We start from the raw sequence: 15,475 nt of genomic DNA on the forward strand, positions 1-15,475 counted from the left end.
ACACACACACACACACACACACACACACACACACACACACACACACAAACACACGGGGGGGAGGGGCATTGGGCTAGAATATTCTGGAGTCTAGAAACTAGATGATTCTTCAAGTCTCCTAGCTCTAACCGTCTCTGCATTCATTGGAAGAAAGGGACATAAATCGAAGCCACCGACCTCATTTAGGAATAGGATGGCTGGCTGCCCATCCCGCCTGGACAAATCTGGGGAGCCCCTCCAAGACTTCTGGCCCAAAGAACACCACGAGGTCGGCCGCGGAGGCGTGCGGCCGCTCACACTTCCTGAGCCATGCCGGCCCGGCTTGGGAACAGGATCCCTCCCCCGGTGCGCTTAACTCATCTCCTTTCTTACCGGGCGCGTGTTGGGCCCAGCACAGAACCAGGAGCCTCCCAAGAGCATCCCAGCGGCTGCCGGACAATGACAAGCAATGACCATGACCGTGACTGCAGGCTGAGACTTTCAGAGCTTCCCAAAGGCAGGCTGATTAAAAAGTGGCTGCGCAAATTCTGCTTTGGAGGGAAAACAGGTGCTTATATTTCCCTCCTAGCGGTAGAAACCACCAGGTGGGCAAGACCTACAGCAATGGCCGGGGAGCGAAAGAAGGAATCTGTGTTTCTCAACATACCAAATACCGAAATCAGTAAGTGACCTCTGTCTCTGGGCCACCTCCTGGGAAAGACGAATTCACTCATTCAAACAATCATTTTTTCAACCATTTTTACTTTTCAAAATTTATTTTTAATTTATGAAATAAAACAAGCATTTCCACAACACAGTACCAAAAAAAATGATTGCACATCAAACTGCAAATTTACTATGCACAACTTGCCTTTTTCTAAATGTACAACAAAATTATCAGGTAAATCTTTTTTTTCTTCCTTCCTCCCCCAACCCCCCCCAAGATGGCTAAAATTAGACCCACATAAGTGTGTGTATATAAGTGTATGTATATAAGTATGTAAAATTATTCCACACATACTTCTATTTATCAGGTCTTTCTATGGATGCAGATACCATTTCCATATATTATTTAGAGTTAATTTAGATATTTTTAATAGTCAACTTAATAACTCAAAAGTTTTTCTTAAAACAATATTGCTGTTACTGCATATGATGTTTTCTTGGTTCTGCTCATTTCGTTCTTCATTATTTCGTTCAAGTCCTTCCATGCTTTTCTAAAATCCGTGAGCTCATCATTTCTTATATGCATTGTATTCCATCAAAATCATATACCACAACTTGTTCCCCTATTCCCCAATTGATAGACATTCCTGCAACTTCCAATTCTTTGCCACCACAAAGAAAGCTTCTATAAACATTTCAGAGCACATAGTCTTTTCCTTTTTCCCTAATAATCTTTGGGAAAAGGCCAAGTACTGAGATCTTCCTATGTCAGCTGCTCTATAAGGAAATCACTGGATAGGCAAGATAAGAAATCATCTTATTCTAAGAGGAGTTGAAGGCACTGGGGGGTGATCCCTGGATGAAGAAAAGGCAAGGGGTGATAGGACAGCTTAATATGAGGAGGAGGGGGGAAATCCTAACAAAACTATCATCCAAAAGGTGAATGAGAACTGCTGGGCTGAGCAGTCACTGTAGGTCTTTCAGGAGAAGCTGAATGCTGCCTGTTGGGAATAGTATACAGAACATTGCTGCTCAGTTATGGATTAGACTACATGAGCTTTGAATTCCCTACCATCCCTCAGGAGAGTTGTTCTAAAGTGGTCCGGTGGCAAAGGGAATTTTTCCAAAGGGCTGAGCAAGGATGGAAGTTAGTTAGAAAAAGCAAGTTTCAGCTTAACATGAAAAATCACTTCCTCATGCCTGACACCATCCAACAATGAAATGGATTTATGAGGTCCTGAGCTTCCCATCCCTGATAGTATTCCAGCAGAGTCAGGATATCAGCCTGTCAAGAATATTGTAAAAAGGGGGGCAGCTAGGTGGTGCACCAGCCCTGGAGTCAAGAGGACCTGAGTTCAAATCCCGCCTCAGACACTTGACACTTAACTAGCTGTGTGACCTTGGGCAAGTCACTTACCCTCGATTGCCTTAATATTGTAAAAAAGAATCCTGAGGTTAGACAAGAGATCTCTCCAAACTCCTAACTAACTATAATGTTGGTGTATAGCAAAGAGCATGGTTTTCATCATCAAATGTGAGTTTCACAGAAAGTTACACCAAACATCACATTTTATCTGATTTTCTGTTTAATCAAATTCTTAAAAAAATCTATACAAAGGATGACTAGAATAACATTTTTTGACAAATATTGCACTGGAGAATATGATTTTTTACAACATATATCCAAAAAGAAAAGAAATCCATACACAAATGTAAAAGTTAATGCTTGAATTTGTGTCTCCTTGACTCAGTTATCAAGATTCATTTTTAAGTGGTCCAAAGTACAAACAAATCTAATTACAGTGGTGCACAGATCATGTAAGTCCATTTTAAAGGTCATTTACAGCTGAGCCTGTACAGCTTAAAAACTGGTACACAGGGTTGCATTTTAAAGCAACACCTAAAACTCACAATCTTGAGAATCCCTTCCAAATTAATGACAGAAAATACAATCTAAAGAATATTTAATCAAGATCCTAGATTTAAAATAAAACTGATAAACTATCAAAAGAGTTTTAAAGAACACAAGACAGTTATACTAAATGTGTACTAAGCAGCATTGGTTTCACTGATTAAAAGGAAAAGCAATAACAAAAATAAAAAACAAAAACAAAAAAAGAATATGAAATTACATTGAAAACAGAAAGTAAACTTATTCCTTCCACACTTATTTCAGACAACCAGACACAAGCCCCTTCCCAAAATGCGCCCCCCCCCCCAATTATAGATTCCTGATGTGTGGTCATAGATAAAATTGATGCTACTGAATCAGCACTCACAACCACTTCTAAAAGTTCTAATGGCTTCCAAATTCAATGTATGTGAAAAGTGCCAGCCAGCCTTACAGAAGGAAATGTCTCGACGAACCAAAGTCACAATTTTTGATGGCACTTCTTTCCTTATTCTGGCATACAAGGATGTGCCCAAGGACTATGAAAAGTCTGCAAAGCCTTTTCAACACTAAACTCAGATATGAAGGAGAAAGGACAAGGAGAGCAATATGAAGTAACAGAAGAGAAGGACGCCAGAAATGGAAAACATTCAACTTATTTCAAGTAAGGGTAACCTAGGTTATCATACAAAAATGAAAGTCATTCTTCAAATGATGTCCTCAAGATTTAGCATGTATTTTTGTCTTTTACACAAATGTCTTAGAACAGAAGCCTATTTTAACAAGTTTCTTAGTCTTAATTAGGATCACTGTAGGATGGTCTCCCAGGAAGAAAAAAATCAGCCTCAGCATTGTGAAGGCATAGACATACCATACTACATATTAGATATGTCAAGTCCAATAGCTATTGTTTTGAGGTTGTTGGTGGTGACATTTCAGGACAGCTGGAGCCAACAACTTAAAATCAAGAAGGAATTACTTTTCTCTTTCCTAGGAACTGGTAGGATGTCCTGCAAACACAGTCTAAAAACCAGGAAAGGCAAACAAACTGAATATGGGAAAACAGAAAGGAGTCACAAAGGGGAAAGAACTTTATTATGTTGTCTGGGAGTGGAAGTAATGAATCAGGAAAAGGGCTCAAGTCTTTTAAAAACAATAACAATGACAACGAAAAAGAGTGAATTGGGTTTACCTCACCAATATATGGGTATGACTTTATATTTAAAAAGACTTGTAGTCCCTTATCACCAATTAAAGAGGAGGAAAATATTTGCTATCATACACCAAGGGGGGAAGATGGGTTTTGGTTTATTTTCATGACCATTGTTATTTTAATGGAACAAAAACCATCAAGGAATTGGACAAGAGACATCTACTCATCAGGATCTTACTACACTGTGTTGCAAGCAATGGGTTCCCACTTTCCCCCATTAGTTTTCCCCTTGAATTCCAGGCCTATGTATCAAGTTAAGAGATCTCTCTACAGGATGAATAGTCTTCCCTGTGGCAAGGTCCAAAAATCCAAAAGGTCTCTCTGTAGGAAAGGATCCTGCCTACTTGATTTGGCTTGGCAAGAGTAATAAGATGATTTTTTCAAGGCAGCTCTTTTCTTTCCTCAACTTCAGTTTCACCTCTCAAACAATACAAATGTCAACGAAAACAAAATCCAGTCATACTAAGGGAAGAAAGAAATGCAGACAGTAAACAAAACTATAATTAATCTAGGAAAAATGCAAGTCAACAAAAGGAGTCTCAATATATGTTATGTTTTCTCCTATAACATTAAGTATACTTAAATAATTTTAAAATTCATGTTTAACAAAATGGAAACGAAACTACTACAAAATGATTCTTAAAACAATGCAGAATGGCAGGTATTGATATAAAAAGACATAATAATCACTGCATAATAATCATGAATAAACTACTTCTCTAGTAATTCTGTAATTTATTGCCCTAAACTAAAAAAGGGGGGAGGAGGGGAACTTGAGAAACACAAGAAAATCAAGGTGCTACTAATATAATAAAATGGCATGTACAACTCTTAGCACCATCTTTCAAAAAGATGGTTAAAATCGAAGACCAAGATAAAAAACAACAGAATTTGGACAAGCTGATTTATGAACAATGTTTCACAGAACCAGGATGAATTACATTTCTTTTCCCACTTGCCAAGTACACAGATAAGCCATTAACTTGTGGTAAAGTATGAGGAAAATGAATTGTTTCTATCAAAGCAAAAAAAAATAATCCAGTGAAGAGTCAAATTGTACCAATTAAATAAAGATAAGAAGTCCACAAACTACCCACCATAACACTGAAATTTATCATTTTAGGGAAATATACCATGAATGCAGAAATGAAAGAAGGGAGGCAAATTTGCACAGCAAACTCCAATGTTATTTCTTGTGATACTTTTTTTTTCAATAAAAATGATCATCATTTGAATAACATGCAGAGTTTTAAAGACTCTTAGGAAGGCAGGCTATTATGCAGGAAGAACAATATTGTAAACTGTTGGCCCACAACAATGCTGGTATGGTGCATTTACCTCCATTATAACTAAAGTTAGTAAAAATATTTATCCTAAAGGCTTTCCATAGTGAGAATTTGAGGGATCTGTAAACATGAATGATCATTAATGTTCTGCATAATTCTTCGAGGCAATTAAAAAAAATCAAAGCTAAAGTTCCAAAGTTTTGTTTTGAGGGGTACTTTTTTGGTCTCAGTAACAACAAGCAGGTTGGCAGTGCTAGAAATGGAAAATCTTGACCCTTGGATCCAGGTTCTCAATCCTGTTTTGTTGGAGCATTACACATATGTTCTAGGTTAATTCTGGGATTCTCCTGAGAAGAGGTTGTTATTCACAGGAAACTACTGGGTGTTTTGTTTTGTTTTGTTTCAAATGGGATCTTATCCCCCAGCTACTAAAATCTGCCTTCACAAAAGGGAGTCAAAAAAAGGGAACTAGATTTTTAATAACCTTCTCTTCCCTCACATTTTTCAGGAGATAATGAAGAAAGACTGCTTTAAAGTATAGCTAAAAACAAAATTCCAATTATATCCTTTTGATGTTGCTACAGTAGGAGCAAGAAATAGGACATTTTAAATTTAATTTCTTAACCCACTTTAGTCTCCCTTTTTAAACAAACAAAAAAAATGAACAAGAAAGGTATAAAGTTGAGGCACCACGTGGTTAAGGGTGAATCTGGACATGTTCAGCCATGGCTGCTCCTTCCTGAAGAGGAGAAACATGCTGTGATGACAAAGGCTGAAGGTTGTCACTGCCAAGAGGATGCTTTTCTGACTTCTCCTCTTGCTGCTGCCCAGCTGTAAAACAGAGAAAGATCAACACATTACTGCAACTAGTAGCAGAATAGAGCCCCAAAAGACTTCTCCCTCAGAAATTAAATCTTTATGTTTCTTTTTGAGGGCTATATTGTCAAGAAAAAGTTTCGACTTGGCACTAATATGAGAAGTTTTTAAAAACCATTTTCTTCTACAAGTAAAAAATAGTAGATTCTTTTAAAAAATAAGAGTTGCATGCAACTGGGAAATAAGATATACAGGTACTAGAGTATACAAAACCCATCTTGCCCTACTAGAAAGTTAGGGGGGTGGAGGGAGAGTATATTAGAGAAGAGATTGGGGGAAGGGGTATTCAGTAGGCTTGCAATTTTGGGGTGGGGGTAGAGGAAAGACGAGGAAAGAAAAAACTAACTCAAAATCTTGTGGAAATGAAGGTTGAAAACTAAAAATAAATTTAGAATATCAAAAAAGAGAGTTATTCAATTAGCATAATAATTCTGAATAAGCAAATCTGTGGGAAATTAAAATATAGATCTATGGTTCAAAGATTTCTCCATTTACTTCTGCAACACATTTTCAAATAAATCAAATACTTTTGAAGAAACCAGCAATTATTAATTTTTTTTAAAGTCATAATTCTAGTATTACTATACTTTGCCAAAGGATACAACTTAAACAAGCTTTAGACCGTTCACAGGACACAGTGTGAAAAACAACATCAGTATCTTCTTGTAGGGCTAGATTAGTCTACCATCATGTCTTCTGAAATGTACATTGTTAATTAAATCTGAGTGACATAGAAATCTTCTAATGGTCAAGAGCAGATACTTGAAAATAATGCGCTCTATTTGGAACTATGTCCAAAGGACTACAAAATTGTGCGTATCCTTTGATCCAGCAATACCATTTCTAGGTCTGTATCCCAAAGACATCATAAAAAAGTAAAAATGTACATGTACATCCAGGTTCTCAATCCTTTTTTGCTGGAGCTTCTGAATTTGAAAATTTTAAGGATTTTTACACATGTACAAAAATATTTATAACAGCTCTTTTTGGCAAAGAATTGGAAATTGAGAAGATGCCCATCAGCTGGGAAACAGCTGAACAAGTTGTGGTATAGGAATGTAATAGAATACTACTATGCTATAAGAAATGATAAGGGGGTGGCTAGGTGGCACAGTGAATAGAGCACTGATCCTGGAGTCAGGAGGGCCTGAGTTCAAATCCAGACTCAGACACTTAACACTTACTAGCTGTGTGACCTTGGGCAAGTCATTTAACCCTAATTGCCCTGCCTTCTCCCCTCCAAAAAGCAAAAAAAGAAAGAAAGAAAGAAAGAAAGAGAGAGAGAAAGAAAGAAAGAAAGAAAGAAAGAAAGAAAGAAAGAAAGAAAGAAAGAAAGAAAGAAAGAAAGAAAGAAAGAAAGAAAGAAAGAAAGAAAGAAAGAAGAAATTATGAGAAGATTTCAGAAAAATCTGGAAAGACTTACATGTACTGATGCTGAATGAGGTGGGCAGAACCAGGAGAACATTGCATACAGTAACTGCAACATTGTATGATGATCAACTATGATAGACTTAGCTCTTCTTAGCAATAAAACAATCCAAGACAATTCCAAAAGACTTATGATGGAAAATTCTATCCACATCCAGAGAAAGAACTATGGAGTCTGAATGCAGATCAAAGCAGACTATTTTTACTTTTTTTGGTTTTTTCTTTCTCATGGTTTTTCCCTTTGGTTCTGATTCTTATTTCACAACATTACTAATGTGGAAATATGTTTCACATGATTGTACATGTGTAACCTATATCACAATGTTTGCTGTCTTGGGGAAGGGGGTAAAGAAGGGAAGAAGAAAAATTTGGAACTCAAAATCTTATAAAAATGAATGTTGAAAACTTTCTTTACATGTAATTGGAAAAAAATACCTTTAAGTGTGGGGAAAAAAGAAAATAATGTACTCTTCTTGCCTGAGGCAACATCATTTCTTAAGATAAGAATTCCTTGGGGTGGCTAGGTGGTAAGTAGAGTGCTGGCCCTGGAGTCAGGAGGACCTGAGTTCAGACACTTAACACACACAAAACAAACACACAAACAAAAAAAAAACCAGCCGTGTGACGTGTGACATTGGGCAAATTACTTAAATCCAATTGCCCTCCAAAAAGCAAAAAAAAAAAAAAGATAAGAATTCCTTGAATTGAAATCAATTCAACCATTAATTGTCCCTGGAATAATATAACTTACTACATACTTTCTAGCAAATGTGAAATATCTGTCTCAAATATGACTATGTATATTTATAGGTGCAAATAAAACATTCCCAGGAAATGTCTCTAACCAAGGAAAGGTGTGTCATATTATTGGTTCTATGGGAAATTACAATTCAGCTCCATCTTCACCCTGGTTTAATCTCCCTCTGCTGTCTTCCAGGCCTGCACTACACTGGGCACTGTAGTTTTCAAGGCAGATCATGGCTGCCTTTCACAGAGAAGTTCACAAATGAACATTCTCTTGTTATAAATCAAACAGCAGTAAGCACAGGAATATTATTCTAGTACTGCTGTTTCCATTTGAAAAAATGACACGTCTGCCATTCTCCCATTGTGGTTAACACTAATCAGACTCTTCACAGAGTTCTATTTCTAGTGGAGTTCACAATTTCAGAGAAACTGAGAATTTTCAGAAGCAAATAACAAAAGTAATTCAAAGTTCAAGCAAGGGAGGAAGGAGACCTATAAGATGTGATAGTAATGGAACATAAAGATTCCCCTGTATTGGCTTGGTTTTCAAATTGATTGTGTTAAAACCCAGAGCTTGTTAATCCCACCTGTGGGATGGGCTTGTTGATGTGAAAAGAAAGTCCTGAACTGGGAGGAGCTGGTGATGTAGATTTGGAGAGACAAGAGGGAGGCAGAAGACCTTTTTTTTGGAAGCAGCACCTCGTGGAGAGAGAGAGACTAAGAGAATTTCTGGTGGCCGATTTGAATTGCCCTGGACTTTTGAGACCTGCCCCCTGAGCTGCCAAGGACTGAGGAGACATGGCTGTTTTGCTGGTACTTTGTCTGTCTGTTTTGATGTTGTTTTGCCAGATTTGTCCACTGGTGAAAGACAGTCCTGTTGAAGAAGTCCTGGAACCTGGCTGTTCGCTAAGGAGCCCTGAGACTGTCCTGCAGACAGAGAGTGAATACTGTCCACTGGGAGGGGGCTTTGCTAATGTTTTCAGGGGTTCTAGGACTGTTCTACAGACAGAGGACAAATTCATGAAGGGACTGGCAATGTATCTTATGGCCTTGCTAAGCCTTGTCTCCCCAGAAACTAAGATTGCTGAGAACTTGCCTCGTGTCAAGATGAAGAAAAGACCTCCATTTGGGTATTAAGTGCTGAGCTTAAACTTGATGTAACTCTGGGGTAGATTCAATTGTGATCCAGGGGTGGGGAACTTTTGACCTTTTTGTGTTCTATGGTTGAGCAAATGAATGTATTTTACTTATGTTTGGAAACTAATCTCCATTTGAGAAGAGGGGCTTTGTGGTGGACTAAATGAAGGTACAGCCTAGGGGTGGAGAAGTATTTAGAACAGGGACTTTGTAATTGATTGAATGATTAGAAGGTCCTGGGGTGGGGTAGTCCTTGGAGATTATTTAATCACACTTAGTAAATGCTGTATTTTGAATGATGTCATGTTTTGACCTTCTCTGTTCTGGGTTTGTTACTGAATAAAATGGAGAACACCTATGCTGGTATTTTGAACCTTGGGAAGCTGCCTTTCCTTGGCATTACATTACATAAGGAAAGCTTCAACCTTATGGAACTATCACAACTCAGCGTAATTTAATATTTTGAAAGGTTTTTATACAAAAAGAACAAGCCATCATCATCAAAAAATATTTACTGAATAAGGAACTGTGTTGTTTTACCCAATAAGGCTGCCCTGTCTAAAGAGATCAGACTAAGAGAAAATGGCAAAATTTACAACAAAAGACATCCAGTCTAAAGGAAAGTTTTCAGAGGGTGAAGACTGTTGCAATAATCAGCATTCGAGTTCATTTATCCAATCTTCATTCTTCATGGCCTCTCTGCAGACAGTGTTCATCACACTCCTCCTAGATTTTGTGTCCTCTGTAGAAAACCTAGACACTGCTCTGTCCTGGTTCTCCTATCTGTTCAATCCTTTGGGAGAACTTCATTCAGATCATGCCTACTAACTTGTGAAGTATTCCCCAAGGCTTTGTCCTGCCCCGCCCCCTTTCTTCTTCTTTGCCATCTCGCTTGGTCATCTCATCTATTTCCATGGATTCATTTCTGATTTCTATGAATATGATTTTCAGATCTATTTACCAAGCAATAACTTCTCCTCTGACCTTGAGTTAACTTTTGAAGTATCTGCCAAGGTTCTGTCCTGGGCTATCCCTTTTTTTCTTCCTCTTTACCATCTCACTTGGTCATCTCATCTATTTCCATGGATTCACTTCTAATCTCTTTGAAGATGATTCTTCAGATTTGTTTATCAAGTACTAACCTCTCTCTTGACCTGGATTCAGTCTCCAATCTCTAGTCACCTATTGGACATCTCAAACTGGCTGTCCCACAGACATGACAAACTCAACAGGGTCCAAAATGAACTCATTAGATTTCCCCCCAAACACTTCCCCCTTCCCAACTTCCCTATTACTGTCCAGGGTACCACCATCTTCTCAGTCACCCAGGCTTACAACCTAAGTGCAATTCTTCACTCATGCATTCTTCAACTCTTCACTCATTCATCCTACAACACCTAATCTTTTGCCAAATTCTGTTGATTCTACCTTCATAATCTCTCTTATATATCTCCCCATCTCTCCACTCACATAGCTGCCACCCTGGTAACAGGTCCCATCATCTCCCACGTGGATGGGTTGCTAATTCTACCCCAAGTCTTCCCATTCCCTAGTCCAACCCTCCACTCAGCTGGCAAACTGATTTTCCTAAAGCACAAGTCTGACCATGTCACTACCACCAGCATGGCCAGAACCCCTGTTCAATCAACTCTATTGGCTCCCTATTATCTCAAGGATCAGAGATAAAATCCTGTTTGGCCTTTAAAGTCCTTCCTAACTGGTGCCCCTTCCAGTCTTCTTACGTTTACTTGCCTCCATGGCTCTAAGACCCATCCTTCTCCTCGTACCTTGGACACAACATTTCTCCCCTATCTTCTCACTGGCTGCCTCCCTCCTCAGCTCTGCCTTCAAGTCTCAGCTCAAATTCTACTCACTAAAGGAAGCCTTTTTCCACCTCTCTCAATGATAGGAACTTCCATCTCAGACTTTCTCCAATTTAATTTGTACTTCTTTTGCTTGTACACAGTAATTTACCAGTTTCCTCTCCCCTTAGAATGCAAGTTCCTTGAGGGTAGGGACAGTTTTTGCTTCTTTTTTATACCCAACATTTCTCAGATTCTGACACATGGTAAGAGCTTAATAAATGCTTGCTAACATGATTTGATTTAGAATAGTGAGGAAACTGAAGGGATTAGGACAGCAAGTGGTTAATTATGGGAATTAAGTGAACCACACTGACTTCATTTTGTGACTCAATTTTGGAGCTAGCTTGGTTCCCTGCCTAGTCAATTATGAGTCTAGTTCAATTTTGGTCCTGTGAGAAAAGTTTGGTTAATTGTGAGAACTGAGAGAAATCCTTATGGCATTGTTTGAACCTCGTCCTGCATGGCTGGCAAACTGGATCACCTGCACCTGCTGTTTAGAGATCCTTAACCAAGGACTTACACTGTGCTGACCAAATTGATATGCTCAGGTCAAACCTTTGTCTTCTCAGTTATTACCTCTCTCACCAACAGAAGGTCAGTCAATAAACATTTATTGAGGGGGTGGAGTCAAGATGGCAGAGAAGAAACAGGACTGGGGAAGGGAATGAAATACACACTAAATAGGTATCTCATCCTACAGGAGAGTGGGGGGGAAAGGGATGAGAGGGGGGATGAAGGAAGGGAGGGCAGGCTGGGGGGGAGGGAAGTAGGAAGCACCCACTTTTGAAAAGGGACCGGATCAAAGTGGAGAATAGAACAAGTGGGAGGTGGGATAGGAGGGAGGGAAATACAGTCAGTCTTTTTCAATATATCTACTATGTTAATGTTTTGCATTAGCTACACATGTACAACCTATACTGAACTGCTTATCTTCCCAGTAAGCATGGGTGACAAGGGAGGAAGGGAATGAATATGGAATTCAAAGTTTTAAAATCAAATGTTTAAAGAAAAAAATATATATATATACTATCATTAAAAATATTTTACATGAAATTGGTTACAGGCACTGGGGCACAGAGATCCACCATGACCTACTGGAAAAGTCCAAGGGGGTATGGGAGAAGATATAGGAGAGAGAAGATTGGAGGAGGGGATATCCTGTGGGACTGCTATTTTGGGGCAGTGGGTAGGGGAAAAACGGGGAGAAAAGTTGCAACTCAAAATCTGGTAGAAATGAATGATGTAAATCAGAAGTTAATAAAGCATTTGAAAAATGGAAAAAAAAAAAAGAAACTTCAAAATGATGATGGTCCCAAAGCAGATCTTCTACAACAGAGTGAAAATAATGCAAGCAGTGAGAAAGAAAGAATTCAAGTACCAAGGAATCATAGTGAGATTTAGCAGTCACATGATAATACAAATGAGGGGAGAATTGAAATATGATATTATAGAATACAAAATAAAAAAAAAAGAAAAGGGACAGAATCAAAGTAGGGAATAGAACAAGTGGGAGGTGGGATGGGATGGAGGGAAATATAGTCAGTTTTTCACAATATAACCACTATGTAAATGTTTTGCATTCCATAATGTAAGGGTGGGTGACAAGGGAGGTAGGGAAAAGAATCTGGAATTCAAAGGTTTAAAATCAAATGTTTAAAAAATATATATTATAATTATTTTACATGTAACTAGGAAATAAGATATACAGGCACTGGGGCATAGAGATCCACCATGCCCTACTGGAAAGTCAGAGGGAAGATGGGGGAAGATATAGGAGAGACCCACATTAAGTACCCACATCCCCATTTATTAAGTGGATACCCACAGTGTAAGCTCTCCAAACTTCATATCCTTCTGAGTCAGGCCTTGGTCTCTCAGGGCAGTCAAAACCTAACCTAACTGATACCCAGGTACCCATGGGAGGTGTTATGTAGGTGCCAACGGGAAAGTCTATTTCCCTTACACACCTACCCCACTCCTCCTAAATCACCTCACAGGTACAGGAGGCACCCCTAGATTCACCTGGAAAGTAACACAATATGAGCCTTGCCTCACTTTCAGCTTCACTAAATTGGCAACCCACCTAACTCACTTGGGCAGAGGGAGTTGCATGGGATAGACAAATGCAATCTCATTATGGTATTTTTCCTCTCAAACCTTCCTTTCTGTTATGGAGGCCATCAGGTTCAAACCTTGATGTCACTTCTGACCCCCTAATCTCCATCCCTTCCCTTATCTTATCCCTTGCCAAAGATGATCATCTTTATGTCTTCAGTGGGGGGGAGGGGGACAGCAGGGGAAAGATGCTATTGAGGAGCTGAGAGCAGGAAAAAGTTACTACACAGAAAATAAAGGACCTACAATGTCCTCCTTCACCACCTTCTCTCTGAATCCTTATATAATTTCAAAGCTCATCTGAAACTGTACCTCTTCTGGGAAGACTTTCCTGAGCTCCTGTTACTGATGCTTCCTCTTCCTCCTTCCCTCAAATTTTATTTTGGTAGGAGTACATTCTCCCTTCTTCTTTCCCCCAGTAGAATGTAAACTCCTAGAGATAAGGAACTACCTCATTTTTAGCTTAGTAACCACATCTCCTTGCAAACAGTAAGTGATTAATAAATATATACCTAATTGAAGAGATTTTTAATTAAGCATATGAATGTTAACCGAGTTATCATTTAAAGAAAATTTATGGGGGGAGGGGGTGGGATCAAGATGAGAAGAAACAGGGCTTTCACAAGACTCCAGCTGCCACAACCTCCAATTCATGTAAGAGGTGACTCTGAATAAATTTTGGAGCTACAGAACCCACAAAATGACACAGAGAAGCTAACCTCCTGCTGAAGACAGCCCGGCAGGCTAGCAGGAAGCAGCCAGTGAAGAGCTCTGGGAGAGAATCCCAGCACCACAGGAGCCTGAGGTTTTAGCCCCAGGGCTGGCCTGACCAGCCATCTGCTGGAGGGACTTCAGATCACCAGCACCTATGGTGATTTCCAGAATTATCAACACATAGATGCTAAGGACAAAGTGAGAGGTCAGTACAGTGTGGACTTTGGGATCCAGTAGTTGGGAGTGTGGTGGGCTTTTGCCCCCAGGGCAAGAAGCAGCTGAGGTGCCTCAGCTCTGCAGCCACAGCCACACGTAGATGCTTCAGCTCCTGTCCTGCAGACTATAGGAGGACCAAGCAACCAGTCTGATGGGGTAATCACTCTTGCTTTAACCTGCTTGGATCTGGACTGCAGTCTAGGGTGGAGGTCCTGGGGCATGTGACCAGTTTGCCAGAGTGGGTGGAGGCTTCAGAGAGGGCACCCAACTAATATTTCCAGTAGCTGAGAAAACCCCAGCATTTGGTACGAAGCTCCCCTGTCTGGTAGCAGAGTCCTACTGTGGCAAAAAGCCCAAAACTCAAGTAATTGAGTGGCAACAAGAGTAAACGAGGGAAGCAAAGCAAACAGAGGAATCCAACATTAGACTCCTATTTTGGGGACAAAAAGGATCAACGCATGGAACAGGAAGAAGACAACAAAGTCAGAACTCCTGCACCAAAAGTTTCCAGGAAAAATACGAGGTAGTTACAGGCCATAGAGGAGCTTAAAGAGGATTTTGAAAATCAAATAAGAGAAGTGGAGGAAAAACTGAGAAAAGAAATGAGAACAATACAAGAAAATTATGAAAGGAGAATCAACAACCTGACTAAAGAAAATAACACCTTAAATAGACAAATGGCAAAAGAGGCTCAAAAAGCCAATGAGGAGAAGAATGCCTTTAAAAGCTGAATTTGTGAGATGGAAAAAGAATCTCAAAAGCTCACTGAGGAGAATCATTCCTTCAGAATTAGATTGGAGCAAATGGAAGCTAGTGACTATAAAAGAAACCAAGATACTATTAAACAGATGCAAACAAATGAAAAAATAGAAGGCAATGGGAAATATCTCATTGGAAAAACCACTGACCTGAAAAATAGATCCAGGAGAGATCATTTAAAAATTATTGGACTACCTGAAAGCCATGATCAAAAAAAGAACCTAGAAATCATCGTCCAAGAAATTCTCAAGGAAAACTGCCCTGGTGTTTTAGAACCAGAGGGCAAAATAGAGGTTGAAAGAATCCACCAACCACCTCCTGAAAAAGATCCAAAAAGAAAACTCCTAGGAATATTATAGTCAGGTTCCGGAGTTCCCAGATCAAGGAGAGAATATTACAAGCAGCCAGGAAGAAACAATTTGAATATTGTGGAAACACAATCAGGATAACACCAGATCTGGCAGCTTCTACACTGAGGGATCCAAGGGCTTGGAATATGATATTCCAGAGGTCAAAGGAGCTGGAATTAAAACCAAGAATCACCTACCCAGGAAAACTGAGTATCATGTTTCAGGGGAAAATA

At 39.3% G+C, this 15,475-nt stretch overlaps 2 protein-coding genes across 3 annotated transcripts in view; both read right to left on the reverse strand.

The window, feature by feature from the left end:
- LOC138163665 (uncharacterized) overlaps nucleotides 1-1,190 on the reverse strand; it is a 59,128-nt gene extending 57,938 nt beyond the window's left edge. The window contains exons 1-2 of the mRNA XM_069091084.1: nucleotides 1,127-1,190; nucleotides 373-486 (exon numbers count right to left, since the gene is read on the reverse strand). Of these exons, the coding sequence (XP_068947185.1) occupies nucleotides 373-486; nucleotides 1,127-1,190 (178 nt within the window). The remainder of the gene's footprint in view (nucleotides 1-372; nucleotides 487-1,126) is intronic.
- A 1,023-nt stretch (nucleotides 1,191-2,213) lies between these two features.
- The window catches only part of NUCB2 (nucleobindin 2), a 52,371-nt gene continuing 39,109 nt past the window's right edge, over nucleotides 2,214-15,475 (reverse strand). Inside the window, exons 13-14 of one of the 2 annotated variants that reach the window (XM_069091098.1) lie at nucleotides 5,726-5,866; nucleotides 2,214-4,211 (exon numbers count right to left, since the gene is read on the reverse strand). In XM_069091098.1, coding sequence (XP_068947199.1) covers nucleotides 5,733-5,866 — 134 coding nt within the window. In that variant the 3' untranslated portion in view covers nucleotides 2,214-4,211; nucleotides 5,726-5,732. Of the gene's footprint in view, nucleotides 5,867-15,475 lie in introns of both variants that reach the window. The other variant, XM_069091097.1, reaches the window with a different exon arrangement.

The sequence above is a fragment of the Petaurus breviceps genome, unplaced genomic scaffold, assembly GCF_028583685.1.
Source record: "Petaurus breviceps papuanus isolate PSGF00001 unplaced genomic scaffold, PetGlider_PUasm1.0 188, whole genome shotgun sequence".
NCBI classification, from domain to species: domain Eukaryota; kingdom Metazoa; phylum Chordata; class Mammalia; order Diprotodontia; family Petauridae; genus Petaurus; species Petaurus breviceps.